Source organism: Ranitomeya variabilis, chromosome 5 (genome assembly GCF_051348905.1).
Source record: "Ranitomeya variabilis isolate aRanVar5 chromosome 5, aRanVar5.hap1, whole genome shotgun sequence".
Taxonomy (NCBI): Eukaryota; Metazoa; Chordata; class Amphibia; order Anura; family Dendrobatidae; genus Ranitomeya; species Ranitomeya variabilis.
The window spans coordinates 562,429,760-562,455,953 of record NC_135236.1 but is presented as its reverse complement, the minus strand read 5'-3'; the positions used below and the strand labels follow the sequence as shown (position 1 = coordinate 562,455,953).

At 43.9% G+C, this 26,194-nt stretch overlaps 1 protein-coding gene across 6 annotated transcripts in view; it reads right to left on the bottom strand.

Annotated features, from left to right (window-relative positions):
* ACSL6 (acyl-CoA synthetase long chain family member 6) overlaps positions 1–26,194 on the bottom strand; it is a 364,139-nt gene that overhangs the window by 91,150 nt on the left and 246,795 nt on the right. For 3 of the 6 annotated variants that reach the window (XM_077265964.1, XM_077265966.1, XM_077265967.1), the window contains exons 11-12: positions 20,590–20,667; positions 8,620–8,754 (exon numbers count right to left, since the gene is read on the bottom strand). In XM_077265964.1, coding sequence (XP_077122079.1) covers positions 8,620–8,754; positions 20,590–20,667 — 213 coding nt within the window. Of the gene's footprint in view, positions 1–8,619; positions 8,755–20,448; positions 20,527–20,589; positions 20,668–26,194 lie in introns of all 6 variants that reach the window. The other 3 variants (XM_077265965.1, XM_077265968.1, XM_077265970.1) reach the window with 2 other exon arrangements.

Sequence of the window (26,194 nt, the reverse complement as noted above, 5' to 3'; positions counted from 1 at the left end):
TTATGGATTGGTCATTTGCCAAACGCTGCGGTTTTAGTCTGGAGCCTCTGGAGGTTCCTATTCCTTTGAAGGGAATTGACTCTACACCATTGGCTATGAATAAACCGCAGTACTGGACACAAGTGACCATGCGCATGACTCCCGTTCATCAGGAGGTGATTCGCTTCCTTGTACTGTATAATTTACATGATGTACTAGTGCTTGGTCTGCCATGGTTACAAACTCATAATCCAGTCCTGGATTGGAAAACAATGTCTGTGTTAAGCTGGGGATGTCAGGGGGTTCATGATGATGCACCTCTGATTTCAATCGCTTCATCTACTCCTTCTGAGGTCCCTGCGTTTTTGACTGACTATCGGGATGTTTTTGAGGAGCCTAAGCTCAATTCGCTCCCTCCTCATAGGGATTGTGACTGTGCTATAGAATTGATTCCTGGCAGTAAGTTCCCTAAGGGTCGTTTATTTAATCTGTCAGTGCCAGAGCATACTGCTATGCGGAATTATATTAAGGAGTCCTTGGAAAAGGGACATATTCGTCCATCTTCGTCCCCTCTGGGAGCAGGTTTTTTTTTCGTGGAAAAAAAAGATGGTTCCCTGAGGCCTTGTATAGATTATCGCCTTCTGAATAAGATTACAGTCAAATATCAGTATCCATTGCCATTATTGACTGATTTGTTTGCTCGCATTAAGGGGGCTAGGTGGTTCACTAAGATAGATCTTCGCGGTGCGTATAATCTTGTGCGGATAAAGCAGGGTGATGAGTGGAAAACCGCATTTAATACGCCTGAGGGCCATTTTGAGTATTTGGTAATGCCTTTTGGACTTTCTAATGCTCCTTCAGTCTTTCAGTCCTTTATGCACAATATTTTCCGTGAATATCTGGATAAGTTTATGATTGTGTATTTGGATGATATTTTGGTGTTTTCTGATGACTGGGAGTCTCATGTTCTACAGGTCAGGAAGGTGTTTCAAGTCCTGCGGGCCAATTCTCTGTTTGTGAAGGGCTCGAAATGTCTCTTCGGAGTCCAGAAGATTTCTTTTTTGGGGTACATTTTTTCTCCTTCTACTATTGAGATGGATCCCGTCAAGGTTCAGGCGATTTGTGACTGGACACAACCTACTTCTGTTAAGAGTCTTCAGAGGTTCTTGGGTTTTGCTAATTTTTATCGTCGGTTCATTGCTAATTTTTCCAGTGTTGTTAAACCTTTGACTGATTTGACTAAAAAGGGTGCTGATGTTGCTAATTGGTCTCCTACGGCTGTGGAGGCCTTTCAGGAACTTAAGCGCCGGTTTTCTTCTGCTCCTGTGTTATGTCAACCAGATGTTTCACTTCCTTTTCAGGTTGAGGTTGATGCTTCCGAGATTGGAGCGGGGGCGGTTTTGTCACAGAGAAGTTCCGATGGCTCGGTGATGAAGCCATGTGCGTTCTTTTCTAGAAAATTCTCGCCCGCCAAGCGCAATTATGATGTGGGTAATCGGGAGCTTTTGGCCATGAAGTGGGCATTTGAGGAGTGGCGTCATTGGCTTGAGGGTGCTAGACATCGTGTGGTGGTCTTGACTGATCACAAAAATCTGATTTACCTTGAGTCTGCCAGGCGTCTGAATCCTAGACAGGCTCGTTGGTCGTTGTTTTTTTCTCGTTTCAATTTTGTGGTTTCATACCTGCCAGGTTCAAAGAATGTGAAGGCAGATGCTCTTTCCAGGAGTTTTGTGCCTGACTCTCCTGGAGACTCTGGGCCTACTGGTATCCTTAGGGATGGGGTAATATTGTCCGCCGTTTCCCCAGACTTGCGACGTGCATTGCAGGAGTTTCAGGCGGATAAACCTGATCGTTGTCCACCAGAAAGACTGTTTGTTCCGGATGATTGGACCAGTAGAGTCATCTCCGAGGTCCATTCTTCTGTGTTGGCTGGTCATCCGGGAATATTTGGTACTAGAGACTTGGTGGCCAGGTCTTTTTGGTGGCCTTCCTTGTCAAGGGATGTGCGCACCTTTGTGCAGTCTTGTGAAGTGTGTGCTCGGGCTAAGCCTTGCTGTTCTCGGGCCAGTGGGTTGTTGTTATCCTTGCCTATCCCGAAGAGGCCTTGGACGCACATTTCCATGGATTTTATTTCAGATCTCCCTGTCTCACAGAAAATGTCCGTTATCTGGGTTGTGTGTGACCGCTTTTCTAAGATGGTTCATTTGGTACCCTTGCCTAAGTTGCCTTCCTCCTCTGAGTTGGTCCCTTTATTTTTTCAGAACGTGGTTCGTTTGCATGGGATTCCGGAGAATATCGTTTCTGACAGGGGATCCCAGTTTGTGTCTAGATTTTGGCGGACGTTTTGTGCTAAGATGGGCATTAATTTGTCTTTCTCGTCTGCATTCCATCCTCAGACGAATGGCCAGACGGAGCGAACTAATCAGACCTTGGAAACTTATTTAAGGTGTTTTGCTTCTGCTGATCAAGATGACTGGGTTGCCTTTTTGCCACTGGCCGAATTTGCCCTTAATAATCGGGCTAGTTCTGCTACTTTGGTTTCTCCTTTCTTTTGTAATTCGGGGTTTCATCCTCGTTTTTCCTCTGGTCAGGTGGAGCCTTCGGATTGTCCTGGAGTGGACGTGGTGGTGGACAGGCTACATCAGATTTGGAATCAGGTGGTGGACAATTTGAAGTTGTCTCAAGAGAAGGCTCAGCAGTTTGCTAATCGCCGTCGCCGCGTGGGTCCCCGACTTCGTGTTGGGGACTTGGTGTGGTTGTCTTCTCGTTTTGTCCCTATGAAGGTCTCTTCTCCCAAGTTCAAGCCTCGGTTCATCGGTCCTTATAAGATCTTGGAGATTCTTAACCCTGTATCTTTTCGTTTGGATCTCCCAGCATCGTTTGCTATTCATAACGTGTTCCATCGGTCGTTATTACGGAGGTATGAGGTGCCCGTTGTTCCTTCGGTTGAGCCTCCTGCTCCGGTGCTGGTGGAGGGAGAATTGGAGTATGTTGTTGAGAAGATCTTGGATTCTCGTGTTTCCAGACGTAAACTCCAGTATTTGGTTAAGTGGAAGGGTTATGGTCAGGAGGATAATTCCTGGGTGGTCGCCTCTGATGTTCATGCGACTGATTTGGTCCGCGCCTTCCATAGAGCTCATCCTGATTGCCCTGGGGGTTCTTGTGAGGGTTCGGTGACCCCTCCTCAAGGGGGGGGTACTGTTGTGGATTCTGTTTTTGGGCTCCCTCTGGTGGTTACAACTGGTACTGGGTGACTTTGGTGGGTTGCGGTCTCTGGTTTCCACCTGTCCATCAGAGGCTGGGTGTTTCCTATTTAACCTGGCTTTCCTGTCATTCCCTTGCCGGCTATCAATGTACTCAGATGTGCTCAGTTTGGTTCTGACTACCTGCTTCCAGATCTCTCAGGATAAGCTAAGTTATGCTTTTCAGTTGTTTTGTTTTTTGTCCAGCTTGCTAAATATTACTCTATGCTAGTTGGAAGCTCTAGTGGGCTGAGGAGCTCCCCATGTGCCATGAGTTGGCACATGGGTGCTTGTAATCTCAGGATGGTTTTTGATTAGGGTTTTTTGCTGACCGCTCAGACCCCTTTTGTATCCTTCTGCTTTCTAGTTATAGCGGGCCTCGTTTTGCTAACTCTATTTTCATATCTATGTGCGTGCCTTCCTCTCATTTTCACCGTCAATACATGTGGGGGGCAACTATACCTTTGGGGTTTATTTCTCTGGAGGCAAGCTAGGTCTTAATTTTCTCTGCAGTGCTAGTTAGCTCTTAGGCTGGCGCGAGGCGTCTAGAATCAACGTAGGCACGCTCCCTGGCTATTTCTAGTTGTGTTTGTCAGGAGTAGGGCAGCGGTCAGCCCAGGTTCCATCACCCTAGAGCTCATCCGTTATTTGAGTTATTTTTGCTTGTCCGTGCGATCCCCTAGCCATTGGGATCCATAACAGGTAGCTAGCTCTCCGGCTGTGACGAGGTGTCCAGGGAGTGACAGGAACATCCCACGGCTACTTCTAGTGTTGAGTTAAGATCAGGAACTGCGGTCCGTATAGTTACCACCTGCTCAGAGCTAGTCGCATGTCGTTCCTAAATCACTAGTCCATAACAGTGGGCTGTGTTATATACTACATGGCTGCTATATACTACGTGGCTGTCCTATATACTACGTGGCTGTCTGTGTTACGTGGGCTGTGCTATATACTATGTGGCTGCTATATACATACATACATACATACATACATATTTTAGAATACCCAATGTGTTAGAATCGGGCCACCATCTAGTTGTTAATATTTAGTGATGAGCGAATATACTCGTTACTCGAGATTTCCAGAGCACGCTCATGTGTCCTTCGAGTATATTTTAGTGCTCGGAGATTTAGTTTTCATTGCCGCAGCTGAATGATCTACATCTGTTAGCCAGCATAAGTACATGTGGGGATTCTCTAGCAGGCAACCCCCATATGTACTTATGTACAAATCTCGAGTAACGAGTATATTCGCTTATCACTATTAATAATGTGTACCCACTCAATACTCTATGTTGCAGAACCTGTGCTGGTATCAGAAAACAACTGAACAACATGAAGTACATGAAATAAGAGCAATATGTGCAAGCAGATCAATATGGATGTAATCACACAAACAAAAGCAGCTACCAATGTAAGGTGCATAAGTTTTAGAAAAATATAGGCATAAATAGCAGTCCCTGATTAATGTAACAAAATCCTAGGACAACAAAATTAGAGAAAGTGAGCAGTATACAGTATCAAGCCAATGATGAGTACATAAGGGTTAAAAGCACAAGCTGAGAAAACCACCCATGGCCAATAACATGGAATGGCACCATCAGTTAGAAAAACCCATAAGGAGTAAAGCCTAGGTGGAGCTCCACCAGTCTAGTAGAGTATTTCAGCAATAGCTAACTGTACCTGGGGAGATCCTCCCACCTTCCCCGTTAATCCTAACAACAGATCCTTAAAGACTGGTGGTCACCTTGAAGTGCCAAGGTCACCATGCATTTGATCAAAAGAATATCCATTGGTACAAGACTTATATTTAAACATAAAAGAAGTCAAGAAAATGTAAGTGGTTGTTCCAACTTGAAATCAAACTCTGATATGCCCTATTGTAATAGAGTGTCAGAGTAGAGTGCTGTGTAATCCCTGGCAGCCAAATAGACAGTGACTGAAGCAGTGTTGCAAGGTAACTTCCACCATTGCATTGCATTCTAAGGCCTCTTTCACACTTCCGTCTTTTAGCTCCCTTCGAAATCCGTCGATTTTTGAAAAAACAGGATCCAGCAAATTTTTCAGCTGGATTCTGTTTTTTCCCATAGACTTGTATTAGCGACAGATTGTGATGGATGGCCTTCCGTTTCATCCGTCGTGCACTGCATCCATCGGAAAAAACCGCAGTCCGTCGGGCGGAGATAACGTTCAGAGGAACGTTTTTTCTGCACGTCGGAAAATCGCTCAGTGACGGGTCCTGCGCCGTCTGTTGTTGGCTATAATGGAAGCCTATGGGAGCAGGATCAGGATCTGCCTATGCAGCATCAATAGTAACAAGATATAATGTTAAAAATAAAAAATAATCGCAATATTCTCACCTTCCGGCGTCCCGCGCAGCGTTATCGGTGCTCGCGATGCAAAATGACCCGATGACGTGGCGGTCTCGTGAGACCGCACGTTATTAGAGGTCATTGCACGCAAAGCATTACTGGGAACGCCAGCTGCCGGGAGCATCGGTAACGCTGCGCAGGACGCCGGAAGGTGAGAATATTGCGATTTTTTTATTTTTTTTATTATTTTTAACCTGGGTTTTGTTGTGTATGCGTTTTTGCAGCGGAAAACCACATAGCCTCCATGGGTCCATCAGAAAAACGGGCCCAGTGCACCCGTTTTTTACAATCTGCACAGGATCCGTCATTTAAATATTTTGATGGATCCTGTGCAGATTGTAAAAACGGAAGTGTGAAAGAAGCCTAACAAAGCACGTCAGAGCTGCATACTTTGGACTTGTGGGGATCCCAGAGGTCAAACACCTAGCAATCAACAAGTTTTCACCTCTAGGACTATCCCTTTAGCCGGTATACAAAGTCTTGGAAGGAATAACAGTCTATGAGACAGCAAAAGTCCAAACAAAGAAATGTATTAGTCTCTCCAACTAAATCTTGGTGAATTGTTAAAATGCTGTTGATCATAGTGAGCATAATGATTAATTTCTGGTAGTTCATGATCCAGTTGTGTGGCCTGATGTTGACACCTTGACTACAGAACATAAAGTAGAGATGATTGTATGCATACATGTTTGAGAATCTTTTACATAGTTGTAATGAGAATAGGTTCTTGAGAATAAATTATTGAACTGCACAAATTTGATGTGATAGGAAATACAGATGGATTTAGAAATTGCTTCAGTGTAAGACATTGCTCTCATATCACATAGTCGTGGTAAGTTACAGTTATGCTCACAAGTTTACATACCCTAGAAGAATTTTTGCTTTCTTGGCCTTTTTTTGGAGAATATGAATGATAACACCAAATCTTTTTCTCCAGTAGTCGGGTGAAGCCATGTATTGTCAAACTACTGTGTTTTCTCTTTTTAAATCATAATGACAACCCAAAATATCCAAATGACCCTGATAAAAAGTTCACATTACCCCATTTCTTAATACCGTGTATTGCCCGCTCTAACATCAATGACAGCTTGAAGTCTTTTGTGGTAGTTGTGGATGAGGCTCTTTATTTTCTCAGATGGTAAAGCTGCCAACTCTTCATGGCAAAAAGCCTCCAGTTCCTGTAAATTCCTGAGTTGTTTAGCATGAACTGCGTGCTTGAGATCTCCCCAGAATGGCTCAATGATATTGAGGTCAGGAGACTGAGATGGCCATTCCAGAATCTTCACTTTGTTCTGCTGTAGCCAATGACAGGTCGACTTGGCCTTGTGTTTTGGATCATTGTCATGTTGGAACGGCTGTGTATGTCCCATGCACAGCTTCCAGGCTGATGATTGCAAATTTGCCTCCAATTTTTTGCTGATAACATGCTGCATTCATCTTTCCTACAACTCTGACCAAGTTACCTGTGCCTTTGTAGCTCACGCATCCCCAAAGCATCAGCGATCCACCTCTATGCTTGACAATATGAATGGTGTTCCTTTCATCATAGGCCTTGTTGACCTCTCTCCAAATATAACGTTTATGGTTGTGGCCAAAAAGTTCAATTTTGGTCTCATCACTCCAAATTGCCTTGCTCCAAAAGTTTTGAGGCTTGTGTCTGTGCTGTTTAGTGTTTTGTAGGCGAGAAACTTTGTGGCATTTGCACAGTAATGGCTTTCTTCTGACGACTCAGCCATGCAGCCCATTTTTCTTCAAGTGCTTGAAACAGCCACACTGCTCATTTTCAGAGAGTCCTGTATTTCAACTGATGCTATTTGTGGGTTTTTCTTTGCACCCCGAACAATTTTCCTCGCAGTTGTGGACGAAATTATTGTTGGTCTACATGACCGTGGTTTTGTTTTTACAGATCCCCTGATTTTCTATTTGTTAGTCACAGTTTGAACGCTGCTGACTGGCATTATCAATTCATTCGTTAACTTTTTTCATCCCTTTCCTGTTTTATACAGTTCAACTACCCTTTCTCGTAGATCCGATGGCAATTATTTTGCTCTCGCCATAACTCACAATCCAGAAACGTCAGTGGCTGTATGAAAGATGCAAGAGTCTGTCTAGATCCCAGAAACTCACTCAGCGTTTATGTACACATACGATTACAAGCAAACAGGTCACAGGTGAGGATGTTACCTTTAGTAGCCATTCAAACCCATTTGTGTCAACTTCTGTGCATGTTATCAGGACAAAATCACCAGGGTATGAGAACTTTTGATCAGGGTCATTTGGATGTTTTGGGTTGTCATTATAATTTAAAAAGAGAAAACACAGTAGTTTGACAATAAATGGCTTCACGCAACCACTATCCATGAGTGGAGAAAACGTTTTGGTGTTATCATTCATATTCTCTGAAAAAAGGCCAAGAAAGCAAAAATTCTGCTGTGGTATATAAACTATTGAGCACAACTGTATCTCCAGATGGAGAACCACTGGCAGATTCTATTGCACTGCTGTAAAGCAAGTAGATAATGTGGAGTGAGAAACCACCGTACTCTAAGGCCACGTTCACACGTTCAATATTTGGTTAATATTTTACATCAGTATTTTTAAACCAAAATTAAGGGGAAAAGTATAATAGAAACATGTCACTACTTCTGTATTTATCTCCCACTCCTGGTTTTGGCTTACAAATACTGATGTAAAATACTGACCAAATACTGAACGTGTGAACGTGGCCTAACTTGGACGCTCAATTCCATTATGAACATGTTTATGGTTCTCATTTTCCCAAATGTTTTCCTAGTCACTTGCCATAGCATTATGCAATAAATATTCCCCTTTACTATAGTGAGCAACAATATTTATGGCTGAATGTTAGAAGAAAATGCTGGAAAAAATGCTGACATTTTTTGCCTGATAATAACCTGTGGATCATTTCCTCTACCGAGAATCTGATTTCTGGCTTATTCTGACCAAGCTTTCAAAATCGGTGCCATGAGTCAACCTATTTGCAATGTTTGTGCTTATTGTACTCACCTTGTCGTACATTCTATTTAATAATCTTGGAACAACTGGGAAAATAGTCGGCCGCAAAGTCTTCATGTCATCAGAAAGAAGACGAATGTCACCTTGGAAAAACCCAATGCGTCCACCATGGCAATATACTACTGACTGTTAATATGAGATAAAAGTACGGTAAGTGTTAGTACCAAATATTACAACTTAATGCACACACAGTATTAGTGAATAGTCTGAGGTAGTGTTATTTCAGCTCACATAAATACACTTCTAGCAGGTGATCAAGACTAATCTACTACAAAAGGCTACTCAGAAAGTGAAGCTTACAGAAATCCTACAAATCTGAAGAAATTCAAGGGCACCTGCTCCCTGTTATGTACCGCAACTTCTACTTGTCTTCAATTTACAGCATTTACAGTACAGTATTAAATAAATCTTCCATAAGGGCTACCTCTATAGAGTGTACAGCTTATTGTGGCCATATGGACAGATACTTCAGTCTCTGCTTGGGAACTCTGCAACTTCTTCAGGGTTATCTTTCATCTCTGTGCTGTCTCTCTGATTAATGCCCTCCTTGCATGGACTAAGAATTTTGGTGGGCGGCCATCTCTTTCCAGGTTTGTTGTGATGCTATGTTCTTCATATTTGATGATAATGGATTGGATGGTGCTCCGGGGGAACATCAGAGATTGGCATTTTTTCTTTTTTGTAACCTAACCCTGAGTTGCACTTCTAAGCAACTTTGTCCGTGACTTGTTTGGAGATCTCCTTGGTGATCATGATGTTGGTGGATAGTGGTGCCCCATGCTTAATAATGTTTCAGCCTCTGCAGCCCTTCAGAAAAGATGTCTTCCCAAGCAGAGACTGGAGTATCTGTCCAGATGACCACAATAAGCTGTACACTCCATAGAGGTGGTCTTTATGGAAGAGTAGGCAGAAAAAAGCCTTTACTTGCACACAAAAAATGTTAGGCTTGTTTTCAGTTTGCCAAATGACATGCGGGAGACTCCCCATATGTATGGAGGAAGGTGATGTGGTCATATGAGACCAAAATTTAATTTTTTGGTCACCAAGGCAAACGCGATGTCTGGCGTCAAACCAACACAGATCATCACCCCAATAACACCATCTCCACAATGAAAAATGGTCCTGGCAACATCATGCTATGAGGATGGTCTTCGACAGCAGTGACAGGGAAAATGGTCCGAGATAAAAAAAAAAAGATGAATGGTGCAAAATACGGGTATGTTCATGAGCAAAACCTGTTTCAGTCTATCAGTGATATGAGACTGGGACATAGATTCGCCTTCTCACAAGATAATGACCCAAAGCAAACTGCTGAAGCAGCACTCGAGTGGTTTAAGTGTAAACGTGTAAATGTTTTGGAATGGCCTAGTGAATGCTCAGACCTTAATCCAATAGAGAATCTGTGGTCAGACTTGAAGATTGCTGTTCTCCAGAGGAAACCATCTAAGGCTGGAGTCACACACAACTTATAAAAAATCAATCCGTTTTACACGGACAAGAATCGCATAAATTTTTCCTGAACAGTGATCTGTATGTCATCCGTGTGCAATGCGAGGATGCCATTTTCTCGCATGTACGCATCCGTGTGACATCCCTGTGACATCCGTATGGTGAGATTTTCTCTCCGGCTTGCAAAATGGACATACTGTATAATGCATCAATGGCCTCAAATATTCGTGAAAACATTCACATATATATTCTATATACACTGCTCAAAAAATAAAAGGAACACTTAAACAACAGAATATAACTCCAAGTAAATAAAACTTCTGTAAAATCAAACTGTCCATTTAGGAAGCAACACTGACAATCAATTTCACATGCTGTTGTGCAAGTGGAATAGACAACAGATGGAAATTATTGGCAATTATCAAGACACAATCAATAAAGGAGTGGTTCTGCAGGTGGGGACCACAGACCACCTCTCAGTACTAATGCTTTCTGGCTGATGTTTTGGTCACTTTTGAATGTTGGTTGTGCTTTCACACTCGTGGTAGCATGAGACGGACTCTACAACCCACACAAGTGTCTCAGGTAGAGCAGCTCATCCAGGATGGCACGTCAATTTGAGCTGTGGCAAGAAGGTTTGCTGTGTCTGTCAGCGTAGTGTCCAGAGGCTCGAGGTGCTACAAGGAGACAGGCCAGAACACCAGATGTGGAGGGGGCTGTAGGAGGGCAACAAGCCAGCAGCAGGACCGCTACCTCAGCTTTTGTGCAAGGAGGAACAGGAGGAGCACTGCCAGAGCCCTGCAAAATGACCTCCAGCAGGCCACAAATGTGCATGTGTCTGTACAAACGGTTAGAAACCGACTCCATGAGGATGGTCTGAGTGCCCGACATCAACAGATAGGGGTTGTGCTCACAGCCCAACACAGTGCAGGACGATTGGTATTTGCCACAGAACACCAGGATTGGCATATTTGCCACTGGCACCCTGTGCTCTTCATAGATAAAAGCAGGTTCACACTAAGCACATGTGTCTGGAGACACCATGGAGAGTGATTTGCTGCCTGCAACATCCTTCAGCATGACGGGTTTGGCAGTGGGTTAGTAATGGTGTGGGGTGGCATTTCTTTGGAGGGCCGCACAGCCCTCCATGTGCTCATCAGAGGTAGTCTGACTGCCATTAGGTACCGACATGAGATCCTCAGACCCCTTGTGAGACCATATGCTGGTGCGGTTGGCCCTGGGCTCCTCTTAATGCAGGACAATGCCAGACCTCATGTGGCTGGAGTGTGTCAGCATTTTCTGCAAGATGAAGGCATTGAAGCTATGGAATGGCCCGCTAGTTCCCCAGACCTGAATCCAACTGAACACATCTGGCACATCATGTCTCGCACCATCCACCAATGTTGCACCACAGACTGTCCAGGAGTTGACGGATGCTTTAGTCCAGGTCTGGGAGGAGATCCCTCAGCAGACCATCCAGCCCCTCATCAGGAGCATGCCCAGGCGTTGTAGGGAGATCATACAGGCACATGGAGGCAACACACACACAACTGAACATCATTTCCTTGTCTTGAGGCATTTCAACTGAAGTTGGATCAGCCTGTAATTTGATCTTCCACTTTGATTTTGAGTATCATTTCAAATCAAGACCTCTATGGGATATTAATTTTGATTTACACTGATCATTATTATGTCTTATTGTTCTTAACACATTCCACTATGTAATGAATCAAGATTTGCAACTGAAGACCGCCTGAGGGGCACCCAAGTGTGAAAGTCTTGCAGGGGCAGCCCTGGCACCATTCCAAAGCACTATCTGTAGTTCCTTCAGGTAATACCCATCTAGTTATGTCTTATTGTTCTTAACACATTCCACTATGTAATGAATGAAGATTTGCAACTGAAATATTTAACTCACCGATATCTAGGATGTGGTATTTTAGTGTTCCCTTTATTTTTTTTGAGCAGTGTATGTTAGGTGTCGAGTTTCCGCCGCTGCACAGGGAAAATCTTGAACCATGTCTGCTGCGGTCTCCCATTCTCCTCCAGCCGCAGTGGAGCCTGCTCAGCGGAGACGTCGGTCCCAGCGTCTGGCTCAGGCTGATACTGGACGACTGGTTACTACTGCCCTTCCAGGCTCTACTTTTGTAGCCAGCAATGTTCAGCAGCAAGCAGGTCTTTCTGGGACTAAGTCGTGCTTTTCCCATACTGAGCATGCCCACGGGACGACCCCCCATTGGAGGTCAGGGGTCGTATGCTTAGGTCCTGTTCCGGTTCCTATTGGACCACTAGGAAGGTCCTTGTCTGCTGCAGCTATAAAAGGTTCGCATGGCCGCACGGCCATGCGCTAGTATCAACCGATGTCATGAGCTTTGCTGCTTTAGTGGTCATGTCTGCATGAGGTCATGGTTGGCTGAAATAAGCCCCTAGAATACCGGCACCTCCGGTGAGGAGTTTTGTGTGTTTGAATTCAGGGCTTGGCTGAAATAAGCCCCTACAATACCGGCACCTCCGGGGTGGAGTTTTGTGTGCTTTGCTGACTGCGTGACCACTGGTTGCTCTCTACTCAGTTAGGTAGCTGTGATCTTCTGTGAGGTTAACAGGGCACAGCATTTTCCTATCTATGCGACTCTGTGAAGTAACAGAGTTTGCTTATTCCGCCATATAGTGCCGCCAATTCTAGCAGCAGGTTACTCTCCTGCACGGTGAACCCCGGGTTGCGAATGCAGCTATTATTACTTATATATATACTCGGTGCGTTCCGCCAACCCTAACAAGTATACATATATATATATATATATATATATATATATATATATATATATATGTGTGTGTGTGTGTGTGTCAATGACGTATAGACATACACAGTGCCTTGCAAAAGTATTCGGCCCCCTGGAATTTTTCAACCTTTTCCCACATATCATGCAGCAAACATAAAGATACCAAATGTAAATTTTGGGTGAAGAATCAACAAGTGGAACACAATTGTGAAGTTGAAAGAAATTTATTGGGTATTTTAAATTTTTGTGGAATTTCAAAAACTGAATGAAAAGTGGGGCGTGTGTTGTGAATTCTGCTCTTGGGCTCCCTCCGGTGGTTGTTGGTGGTAGTGCAGTTGTCTTGGGGTTGTAATCCGGGCAGGTGTTTCTGCTGATTGCTGCTCTATTAGGTATTTAGGTGTGCAGGATCCATGAGTCCATGCCAGTTGTCCATTGTACTTGGAGGGATTGCATCTCTCTCTGGCTCCTATCGCCCTGCTGCCAATTCAGCTAAGATAAGTGTCTGGTTTTTTTTCTCTGTGCACACATGCAGTGTGCTTTGCAATTCAGTGCAATTCATTGTGTTTTTGTCCAGCTTAGACTTTGTTTGGATTTTTCAGTCCTGCTGGATTCTCAGGAGATGCAGATATACTTTCTATGTCTTTAGTTAGATGTAGAATATTTGTATTATCTGCTGTGGATATTTTTAGGATTTTAATACTGACCGCTTAGAATTCTGTCCTATCCTTTTCTATTTAGCTAGAAGTGCCTCTTTTGCTAAATCCTGTTTTTTCTGCCTGCGTGTGTTTTTCCTCTTATACTCACAGTCAATATTTGTGGGGGGCTGCCTATCCTTTGGGGTTCTGCTCTGAGGCAAGATAGAATTCCCTTTTCCATCTATAGGGGTATTTAGTCCTCCGGCTGTGTCGAGGTGTCTAGGACGTGTTAGGTACATCCCACGGCTACTTCTAGTTGCAGTGTTAGTTTAGGGTTTGCGGTCAGTACAGGTACCACCTACTCCTGAGAAAGTCTCTCATGCGGCTCCAAGGTCACCGGATCATAATAGTACAACTGGCCAACAATGAGTTAAATGCATCTCAGAAGAAGGGAAGAAAGAGCCATTTTTTTTTCTGTAGCCTGCTTTGTCTTTTCTTCCCTCTTTTCCTCTGGGTGACTGAGGAGTCTTGTGCTAGCATGGATGTTCAGGGATTAGTTTCTCATGTAGACCAGCTTGCTGCTAGGGTACAGGGTATTTCTGATTATATTGTTCAGACTCCGCTTTTAGAACCTAGTATTCCTACTCCTGATTTGTTTTTTGGGGACAGGTCCAAATTTTTGAGTTTTAAAAACAATTGTAAACTGTTTTTTGCTCTGAAGCCTCGTTCCTCTGGGGATCCCATTCAGCAGGTTAAAATTGTCATCTCCCTGCTAGTTGCGGTGTTAGTTTAGGGTTTGCGGTCAGTACAGGTACCACCTACTCCTGAGAAAGTCTCTCATGCGGCTCCAAGGTCACCGGATCATAACAGGCGTGCAATATTATTCGGCCCCTTTACTTTCAGTGCAGCAAACTCACTCCAGAAGTTCATTGTGGATCTCTGAATGATCCAATGTTGTACTAAATGCCTAATGATGATAAATATAATCCACCTGTGTGTAATCATGTCTCCGTATAAATGCACCTGCTCTCTGTGATAGTCTCAGGGTTCTGTTTGAAGCCCAGAAAGCATCATGAAGACCAAGGAACACAACAGGCAGGTCCGTGATACTGTTGTGGAGAAGTTTAAAGCTGGATTTGGATACAAAATGATTTCCAAAACTTTAAACATCCCAAGGAGCACTGTGCAAGTGATCATATTGAAATGGAGTGCCATACCACTGCAAATCTACCAAGACCCAGCCGTCCCTCTAAACTTTCATCTCAATCAAGGAGAAGACTGATCAGAGATGCAGCCAAGAGGCCCATGATCACTCTGGATGAACTGCAGAGATCTACAGCTGAGGTGGGACAGTCTGCCTATAGGACAACAATCAGTGGTACACTGCACAAATCTGGCCTTTATGGAAGAGTGGCAAGAAGAAAGCCATTTCTCAAAGATATCCGTAAAAAGTGTAGTTTAAAGTTTGGGCCTGCTTTTCTTCAGCAGGGACAATAAAGATGGTTAAAATTGATGGGAAGATGGATGGAGCCAATACAGGACCATTCTTGAAGAAAACCTGTTGGAGTCTGCAAAAGACCTGAGACTGGGACAGAGATTTGTCTTCCAACAAGACAATAACCCCAAACATAAAGCAAAATCTACTATGGAATGGTTCACAAATAAACATATCCAGGTGTCAGAATGGCCAAGTCAAAGTCCAGACCTCAATCCAATCGAGAATCTGTGGAAAGAGCTGAAAACTGCTGTTCACAAACGATCTCCATCAAACCTCACTGAGCTCGAGCTGTTTGCCAAGGAAGAATGGGCAAGAATTTCAGTCTCTTGATGTACAAAACTGATAGAGACATACCCCAAGCGACTTGCAGCTGTAATCACAGCAAAAGGTGGCACAACAAAGTATTAAGTTGAAGGGGCCGAAAAATATTGCACGCCCCACTTTTCAGTTTTTGAATTTCCACAAAAATTTTATATAACCAATAAATTTCGTTCAACTTCACAATTGTGTTCCACTTGTTGATTCTTCACCAAAAATTTACATTTGGCATCTTTATGTTTGAAGTATGATAAGTGGGAAAAGGTTGAAAAGTTCCAGGGAGCCTAATACTGTCATGTCAGACGCTATTCACACTAGGGCGTCCGACAGACAGCGGTAATTCCACATTCGTCTACTATACGCTCAGTGGCGCCGGCTAGACTTTATCCAGGTTGTCCTGGGTTAATCTAGCTGGTAATTGGGTTGGAGGCTGGGTCACGCCCATGGCCTTTAAATAGTCATTCTGGACTTTGGGCGTCGCCGATTATAGCTTGTGTCTTGTGCCTGGTGATCTCGGTCTGGAGCGGTGGTCTAGAAGAAGCTGGTGGTGTATTATCCTTTGTCATATTTCTCCTTCCTATATTTGTATTTGTTTTGCCCTGTGCACATTATAGTGTTTTCCTTTGTGTCCTTGCCTTCGTTGCCTAACGCGAAGACTCTGGCTCAGGTTTTTGTGCAGGAGGTGGTCAGACTTCATGGGGTCCCATCTGACATAGTGTCGGATAGGGGTACTCAGTTTGTGGCAAAGTTTTGGAAAGCATTTTGCTCACGGCTGGGGATCAAGTTGTCGCATTCTTCGGCGTTTCATCCTCAGTCAAGTGGTCAGACCAAGCGTATGAACCAAAATTTGGAGCAGTACTTACGCTGCTTTATTTCTGACAACCAGGAGGAGTGGTCGACGTTCCTTCCTTTGGCTGAGTTTGCCATTAATAATCACCGCCAGGAATCGTCTGGGGAGTCCCCAGACGATTGTGTTTACGGGTACCATCCTCAATTTTGTACTCTGCGTCAGGGTGGCTCTGCTGGCGTTCCGGAGGAGGACCAGCTAGGAGCACAACTGTCATCCGTTTGGAGGAGAGTGAAACAGCGCTTGCTTAGCGTGGGTGCAAGTTACAAACGAGTGGCTGACAGTAGACGGGTGCCAGGTCCGGACCTGAGTGTGGGTGACTGGGTGTGGTTGTCCACAAAAAACATAAGACTCAAAGTACCATCCCTGAAATTGGGTCCAAGGTTTATTGGTCCATTTAGGGTCGCCGCCATCATTAACCCGGTAGCCTACCGATTGGAGCTTCCTACGGTATATAAAATACACAACGTGTTTCACAGCTCTCTTTTAAAGAAGGTGGTGGGTTCCATGGACACGGCGCCGATGCCACCTCCAGTATTGGTGGATGGCAATTTGGAGTTTGAAGTCTCCAAAGTGGTTGACTCTCGTATAGTGCGTCGCACATTACAGTACCTGGTACACTGGAGTGGTTATGGGCCGGAGGAGAGGTCTTGGGTACCAGTTTCGGACATACATGCGACCGGCTGGTCAGTATGTTTCACCGCCGCCATCCGGACAAGCTGGGTCCTATAAGTCGTGAGGGCCCTGGGGTCCCTCGTAGAAGGCGGGGTACTGTCATGTCGGACGCTATTCACACTAGGGCGTCCGACAGACAGCGGTAATTCCACATTCGTCCACTATACGCTCAGTGGCGCCGGCTAGACTTTATCCAGGTTGTCCGGGGTTAATCTAGCTGGTAATCGGGTTGGAGGCTGGGTCACGCCCATGGCCTTTAAATAGTCATTCTGGACTTTGGGCGTTGCCGATTATAGCTTGTGTCTTGTGCCTGGTGATCTCGGTCTGGAGTGGTGGTCTAGGAGAAGCTGGTGGTGTATTATCCTTTGTCATATTTTTCCTTCCTATATTTGTATTTGTTTTGCCCTGTGCACATTATAGTGTTTTAATGTATGTCTGCGGCGTGGTGCGTTTTTAGTTTTCCCTGTCTGTGCTTTCTGTAGGGGTTGGTGTGTGGTCTTATCACTGGGTGGCGGGTGGATTTTCTAAAGGACATTGGTGCATATTTCTCACAAGTCACACTGATGGTCCGTGTGGTGTGCGAGTTTTTCTCGCACCCATAGACTTTCATTGGCGAGTCTCGGACGATCCACGGTGAAAATCACAGCATGCTGCGATTTCACTTGCACGTATAATATGGCAGAGAAAAAAAAGCATGATGGGAGCTGCCCTATAGATTAACATTGGTCCGAGTGCTATGCGATTTTTTTTATAGCATAGCACTCGTCCGTATTATACGGTAGTGTGACTCCGGCCTAACTTGAAGGAGCTGGAGAAGTGTTGCTTTGAGGAATGGGCAAAAATCTCAGTGGCAAAATGTGGAAATCTCATAGAGACATACAAAGTGACTTGCAGCTGTAATTGCCGCAAAAGCAGCCTCTACAAAGTACTGACTTTAGGGGGTTGAATAGTTTTGCACATTGAGGTTTTCAGCTATTTTGTCCTATTTGTTGTTTGCTTCACAATAAAATGAAAACCAAATGTTCACAGTTGTAGGCAAGTTCTTTACATAAACTGATGCAAACTCTCAAAAAAACCTGTGAAATTTCAGTTAATGTGGTAGCAAAACACGAAAAATGCCAAGTGGGTGAATACTTTCTCAATTCACTGTGTATCAGGATAATCCTGATGTGTTGAGATTTGCAGATATAGAAGTAGTGGAGTTACCTTTAAGAAGAAAAGCTCTTTTAAGATGTGAAGCCAAATAAATAAAAGCGACCAATGCTATGAGCCCTATATATGCCAGTGAATGCGATGAAGTTTTGATGGTTGTGTTTCTTGTGTTATGGGATTGTTTTGATTAGCTAGTAGGTATAGAAAAGCAGGTCAAGAATTAGTGAAACTCCCTGTAAAGTTAAATTACAGGTATATTTGTAAGGAATACACTTATTGCACGGTATTTCCAAAAAACTTGTTTTATTTGGGTCAGGCTTGCACAATATACGGCCTGCGGGCCACATGCGAAGGAGTTGCCTGGGATGCGCCAGCTACTTCTTCCCATATTCAAATATATTTAAGTCTTTCGGTCACAAATATATTTGAACTCTGCGGCGCCAGGACTGGGGCAGAGGAGCAAAACAGGCCCCAACCTGACGTGCAGCAGCGTGAGGAGATCAGCATGCTGCTGACAATATCATACTGTTGCCAGCGCTGGGGCCACACAGAGAGAGGAGATGTTGGGCACTGGTAAGCGCTCCATGGAGGAGATGAAGATTAAATGTAATGTTATGGGCCGGAGGAGGGAAGGGTTGTGTTACTATGAGGGCACATAATGTGGCAATTCGGGACATTATGCGGTAATTTGGGACGCTATTGTGGACATTAGGGGGATATTATGAGGCAATTAGTATAGAGAGGGACAGTGGGGACTTGGAAATGGGCAGTTTGGGGAGATGTGGAAAAGGGCAGTATGTCAAGGACACTGTGGGGGGTTGTGTGGGGTTATTATGTGTGAGACATATTATATAGAGGGACAGTGTGGGGGTATATTTTGGAGAAGGGCAGTGAGGGGGATATTATATAGAGGGGTAGTGTCGAGGGATATTATTCAGATGGGCAGAGTGGGGGATATTTTGGAGAAGGGCAGTGTGTGTGTGGGGGTGTCTTATAGAAGGGAAGTGTGGAATATTTTGGAAAGGGCAGTTTGGGAGGGATATTTTGGAGAGGGGCAGTGATTATTTTGTGCAGGATGCATGTGAGATATTTTTTATTTTTGGAGCAGAATAATGATGCTTTTATTTCTAAGTGCACCATGTCAGGATGTGCTGCTGAAGACGGAGAAAAGATCTGGAGAGATGAGCTCTGGGTATGAAAAGTCATTATCATTCCAATCAGAGAAGATATTACGTACAAGGTACCTGGATGTAAATCTTTTTTGTGATACTATGTCTCATCAGTACTGTGGTTCCTGTATGGTCCGCAGTCAGATGATGGCTGATAACAACAACTCCCTGCACCTCCTTACCTTTTTAAGGACATACTGGGAATTGTAGGTTCATGCAAAACCAATCTATATGGGGCTGACCTGACATTACAATTGATTACTATACTAAGCTTGGTGCTCCATTCAAGTACTAATGGAGGTTCTTTCACTGCATTCATGTATTGAGAATGGTTCTGCCGCTGCATTCATATACTGACAGAGTTTCACTGCTTTCATGTACTGAAGGTGGTTCAGGTGCTGCATTCATGTACTTCTGACGGTGGCAATGTGGTCCTTGGACCAAAAAATGTTGTGCACCCGATTTAGGTTTTGCTACTTGGGAGCCATGAACACGTTGCTTAATAAGTGTATTAATTTTATAATTATGCCATAATGCTTTGAAAGAATTGTAGGCATAATTATGCACCATACTTACCCATTTTATAATCCATTGCTAATCTCAATGTATGTTTGAAGTGAGTGGCTACTTTGTAAATGCACTTACTAAGAATTTCTTCTAATATTTTTTAATAGATCAATTTTTTAAGAGCTAGCTATGAAGTTGGTGAAATTACTTGGTACAGCTAAATTTAAAATAAAGCAGCAATAAAATAAATTGCTAAAGAGAACCCCGGAAAAAAATGTCATATGGGAAATCTCTTTAGAGATATGGTTCAATGCAAAATCTCTAATAGTAATAACAATGGAATATAAGTGGAATTATTGACTTATTGAATTATATGCATATGAAGTTGGGAAGGATTCTTTTCATGACAGGCATAAGCAGTCTTGGTAAGATATTTGATCTTAATGTTCCATTGTCTTCAGTTCCTGAATCCTATGCCAGATATTTTGATAGACACTTAAAAATGATTTTGCTTACCACACACATAGAATCAATCGGGTTGATTGAAGATAAACACTTTTATGTGTTATTGTAGATACACTATTAATAAGATCGTATCTAACCATTCTATATATCTAAGTATATTTTTTGGCATACAAAAATCAGTATAACAGGATTTTTTGTTAGTTTCTCTCATAATGATTGGCTTTATTAGTGATTGCAACTTTTAGTTAGGATTTTATTCATCTCAGTTAAATTCATTGAGTTTTCGGTGCTAGTGTCTCTACTTTCACCAACACATAGACCTTACCTGCACCATTCTCTCAAACATGTGTGCTAAGGGCAAATAGGAAATGTGTACATCCTCAGATGTGGGGGACCACTGACTCTGGAAAGAAAAAAAAACACAGGCAGCCCAACGTGGCTAAGTCAAATCAGGCAAGAGGCTTACCTGGATTACTCTCTCAAACATGTGAGCCAGAGGCAAGAAGGAGATGAGCACATCGTCCTGTTTCGGAAATATCACTTTCTGCAGGTGAAGGGCGTGGGAGACAGAAAAGGAGAGAAACACTGACAGGAAGACAACGAGAAAGTCATAAAACAATAAAGAAGAAAATGGCGCAATAAGGGGAAGGGGGTTATTAAGAGAAAATGACAGCTAGAAGAAAGCAGCATTCACATCACAGTGTTAGGCCACAAGGTCAATGAAGTGTGTTAGCAGGAACAGTAACATTGGGGAAACATACACCGAGAACACACTAGCACAAGAAACCATTCTGTGCCGCAGAAACAGCAAAAACGTTTATTATTTGTAACTTTTATTTTATTTCACATCATCACAATAGTATCCTGCTGTTGTCTGGCACCTTGACCTGGGAATTATCATACATGTTTCATGAAGGAATACAGTTGAAGTATTCATTGTACTAAAGGAGACCCCCAAAGAGCTATAAAATATCACTCAGCAACTGACGGGTTAATAGAGGTGTTGAGGTGTCCCCCATACTTGCTCTGGCTTTGCTTTTGGGTGTCTTAATGTACAATCACTGGCTCAGGACGGTCAACAGTGTGCCCAGTAATTGGGTTAGCGGGTGGTCCAAACCGTAAAGTATCAAACGGGACCAGAAAGGGAATGGATCGGTGGATATAAGTATTGCTTATTTTGCTTTTTTATGGCAGTAGACTTTTTTAAAACTAAGCGGAGGAAATTAGTTTTCTTTTAGTTTCCTTTACAGTATTTCATTTAGATCTACTTATTGTATAAGAAAAAAAAACACACGTAATCATTGGTACGGTAGGAAAGCAAAGAAAAAAGAAACACCACTGAAGTCACAGTAAACCATCTTAATCTGTAAAGAATAAATCTGACAGCAAATATTACCCCAAGGAGGTATTAACAGCACTTTATTAGGCTCTTAAGACAGTTTTTAAACACTTCATGTGGGTGTTGAAAACTATGATACATAGTTACATACCGTATATACTTGAGTATAAGCCGACCCGAGTATAAGCCGACCCCCCTAATTTTGCCACAAAAAACTGGGAAAACTTATTGACTCGAGTATAAGCCTAGGGTGGAAAATGCAGCAGCTACCGGTGAATTTCAAAATTAAAAATAGATACGCCATACCGTTCATTATGGCCCCATAGATGCTCCACATAAAGCTGTGCCACATATAATGCTCTGCACCATTCATTATGGCCCCATAGATGCTCCACATAAAGCTGTGCCACATATAATGCTCTGCACCGTTCATTATGGCCCCATAGATGCTCCACATAAAGCTGTGCCATATGTACAATGCTCTGCACCGTTGCCCCATAGATACTCCACATAAAGCTGTGCCATATATACAATGCTCTGCACCGTTGCCCCATAGATAGCTGTGCCATATATATAGTGCTCTGCACCGTTGCCCCATAGCTGTGCCATATAGTGCTCTGCACCGTTGCCCCATAGCTGTGCCATATATATAGTGCTCTGCACCGTTGCCCCATAGCTGTGCCATATATATAATGCTCTGCACCGTTGCCCCATAGCTGTGCCATATATATAGTGCTCTCCACCGCTGCCCCATAGCTGTGCCATATAGTGCTCTGCACCGTTGCCCCATAGCTGTGCCATATAGTGCTCTGCACCGTTGCCCCATAGCTGTGCCATATAGTGCTCTGCACCGTTGCCCCATAGCTGTGCCATATATATAGTGCTCTGCACCGTTGCCCCATAGCTGTGCCATATAGTGCTCTGCACCGTTGCCCCATAGCTGTGCCATATAGTGCTCTGCACCGTTGCCCCATAACTGTGCCATATAGTGCTCTGCACCGTTGCCCCATAGCTGTGCCATATATATAGTGCTCTGCACCGTTGCCCCATAGCTGTGCCATATATATAGTGCTCTGCACCGTTGCCCCATAGCTGTGCCATATAGTGCTCTGCACCGTTGCCCCATAGCTGTGCCATATAGTGCTCTGCACCGTTGCCCCATAGATGCTCCACATTAATCTGTGCCATTGCTGCTGCTGCAATAAAAAAAAAAACACATACTCACCTCTCTTGCTTGCAGCTCCTCGACGTCCGGTCCCGGCGTCTCTCTGTACTGACTGATCAGGCAGAGGGCGGCGCGCACACTATATGCGTCATCGCGCCCTCTGACCTGCACAGTCAGTGCGGAGAGAGAGACGCCGGGAAGATGGCGCGACGCCCGGCGTGTGGAACGAGGACAGGTGAATATGTAATACTTACCTGCTCCCGGCGTCCCGCTCCTTCCCCCGGACAGCTGGTCTTCGGTGCCGCAGCCTCTTCCTCTATCAGCGGTCACCGGCACCGCTGATTAGAGAAATGAATAGGCGGCTCCGCCCCTATGGGAGGTGGAGCAGCCTATTCATTTCTCTAATGAGCGGTCCCACGTGACCGCTCAGGGGAAGAGGCTGCGGCACCCGGAGACCGTGGGACGGGCAGGGGGAGCGACAGGAACGCCGGAACTAGGTGAGTATATGACAGTCCTCACCCGCCGACCCCACCACCGATCATGACTCGAGTATAAGCCGAGAGGGGCACTTTCAGCCCAAAAATTTGGGCTGAAAATCTCGGCTTATACTCGAGTATATACGGTAAGTTGAAAAAAGATCTAGGTTCATCAAATTCAACCTTACCACCAATTATACATTTTATCACTAATTTAACTATAACCCACAATGTTATGTGTACTGAGGAAATCATCCAGCCATTTTTTTTTAAAGCTGTCATAATGTCTGCCATTACTACCTACTGACTGCTCTAACTGTAAAGAGCCCTTTTATTTTCCTATTTAGCTGACAGAATCACCTTTCTTCCACTCGTAATGAGTGCCACCTGGTCCTAATTATGGTTCTTGGAAGGAATAAGTCATGCGCCAGTCCTTTGTACTGACCACACATATTTATACATGTGAACTCTAATTTCTGAATGTCCTTTTTTAAATGTGGAGCCCAAAACTGAATCCCATATTCTAGATGTGGTCTCACATGTGATTTATAAAGGGGTAACAATACGTTGGGATCACAGGATTTTATCTCTTTTTATACACCCTACAGTCTTGTTTGCTTTTGCGGCTCTTGCTTGACATTGAGCACTGCTACTCAGCTTCCTTGTAACCAGAATACCCCATCCTTCTCCTGTTCTGTAGTCCCATGTATACTCCCATTTAATGTACAAGCAGCTATAGGATTACTTCATCCTAGATGCATTACTCTACATTTATCTACATTAAACCTCATTTGCCAAGTGTTTGCCCACTCAGATCTTATTCAGATCGTTTTGCAATATTGTAGTGTCAAGGTCATATTTTAATAGCCTACATAGTTTGGTGTCATCAGCAAAGACTGACACTTTACTCTCAATCCCATCCACTAGGTCATTAATAGATTAAAGAGAATCTGTCCTAGCACAGATCCCTGTGGTACCCCACTGATGACTATATCCCATTTAGAGAACGTACCATATATGGCGACTAGTGTTGAGCATTCCGATACCGCAAATATCGGGTATCGGCTGATACTTGCGGGTATCGGAATTCCGATACCGAGATCCGATACTTTTGTGGTATCGGGTATCGGTATCGAAACAACATTAATGTGTAAAATAAAGAATTAAAATAAAAAATATTGCTATACTCACCTCTCCGACGCAGCCTGGACCTCCCCGAGGGAACCGGCAGCGTTCTTTGCTTAAAATGCGCGCGTTTACTTCCTTCCGTGACGTCACGGCTTCTGATTGGTCGCGTGCCGCCCATGTGGCCGCGACGCAACCAATCACAGCAAGCCGTGACGTAATTTTCAGGTCCTCAATGCCTAATTCTAGGCATTGATGATTTTAAAATTACGTTCCGGCTTGTGATTGGTCGCGTCGCGGTCACATGGGCGACGTGACCAATCACAAGCCGTCACGGGAGGCAGGAAACGCGCGCATTTTAAAATTACGTCACGGCTTGTGATTGGTTGCGTGCCGCCCATGTGACCGCGACGCGACCAATCACAGCATTCTGCATTCAGGACCTGGAAATTACGTCACGCCTTGCTGTGATTGGTCGCATCGCGGTCACATGGGCGGCACCCAACCAATCACAAGCCGTGACGTAATTTTAAAATGCGCGCGTTTCCTGCCTCCCGTGACGTCACGGCTTGTGATTGGTCGCGTCGCACATGTGACCGCGACGCGACCAATCACAAGCCGGAACGTAATTTTAAAATCATCAATGCCTGAAAATTACATCACGGCTTGCTGTCATTGGTCGCGTCGCGGCCACATGGGCGGCACGCGACCAATCAGAAGCCGTGACGTCACGGAAGGCAGTAAACGCGCGCATTTTAAGCAAAGAACGCTGCCGGTTCCCTCGGTGAGGTCCACGCTGCGTCGGAGAGGTGAGTATAGCAATATTTTTTATTTTAATTCTTTATTTTACACATTGATATGGATCCCAGGGCCTGAAGGAGAGTTTCCTCTCCTTCAGACCCTGGGAACCATCAGGGATACCGTCCGATACTTGAGTCCCATTGACTTGTATTGGTATCGGGTATCGGTATCGGATTAGATCCGATACTTTGCCGGTATCGGCCGATACTTTCCGATACCGATACTTTCAAGTATCGGACAGTGTCGCTCAACACTAATGGCGACTCTTGTTAAATTTATACTGCTCTCCTGGCTTGTGGGCAGTCGTCTAGTCCAGAACTGCTGTCAATAATTTCTACAGCGCCCTGGGATCATGCCCACAGTGGTGTAACTGACACTCCAGCATGTGTAGGGAGTTAGAGAAGAGGGTCTTCTCTGCCTCCCTTCACATGTTGAGATATCAGTTACAACACTGTGGGCATGATCCCAGTAGAAATTATTGACAGCAGTTCCGGACTAGTCTGTTAGCCACAGGGATAGAGAGCAGGGAGAATGTAACATCCAACATACATGGAGCATTTAGATATTACACAAATATCATTAATACCAGTACTAGGAGTCTAATAAATGCCTTTAAGAGTCTGCTTTTCAATATTTCTAGTGGCATTTTTCCATCTTTCTAAGAAGGCCATTGTCTATCTAAGATTTTGTATTTTCCATTATCCTATGTATATTGGTCTCTTTGGGAGGACCACCCTTCTAGAGGATCATTGTTCAATACAATTTGAGCGGTACTTTGCAAAAGATATTATACCATATTTCTATTATTCATCAAGAGGAATCATTGTAGTTAATTGTCCTCAGTCATAGGGCATTCATCATTATTGTGTAGATCTAATCAAAGAAGATACAAATGCTTATGGAGAACGTGTGTAATTTGCTTATTTTTCTGGAACTAACATTTAAATTAGATCAACCTTCTGGTGGGATTATAATTTAAATGTACTATTCTCTGAAGAACCCCTACTCCCATTACTACTTAAAAGAAGCTTTACAAGTGCATCTCACAAAAAGTTAGTTTATTTCATTTCTTCAATACAAAAAGTGAAACTCATATATTATATAGAGCCATTACAAACAGAGTTATCTATTTCAAGTGTTTACTTCTGTTAATGTTGATGATTAT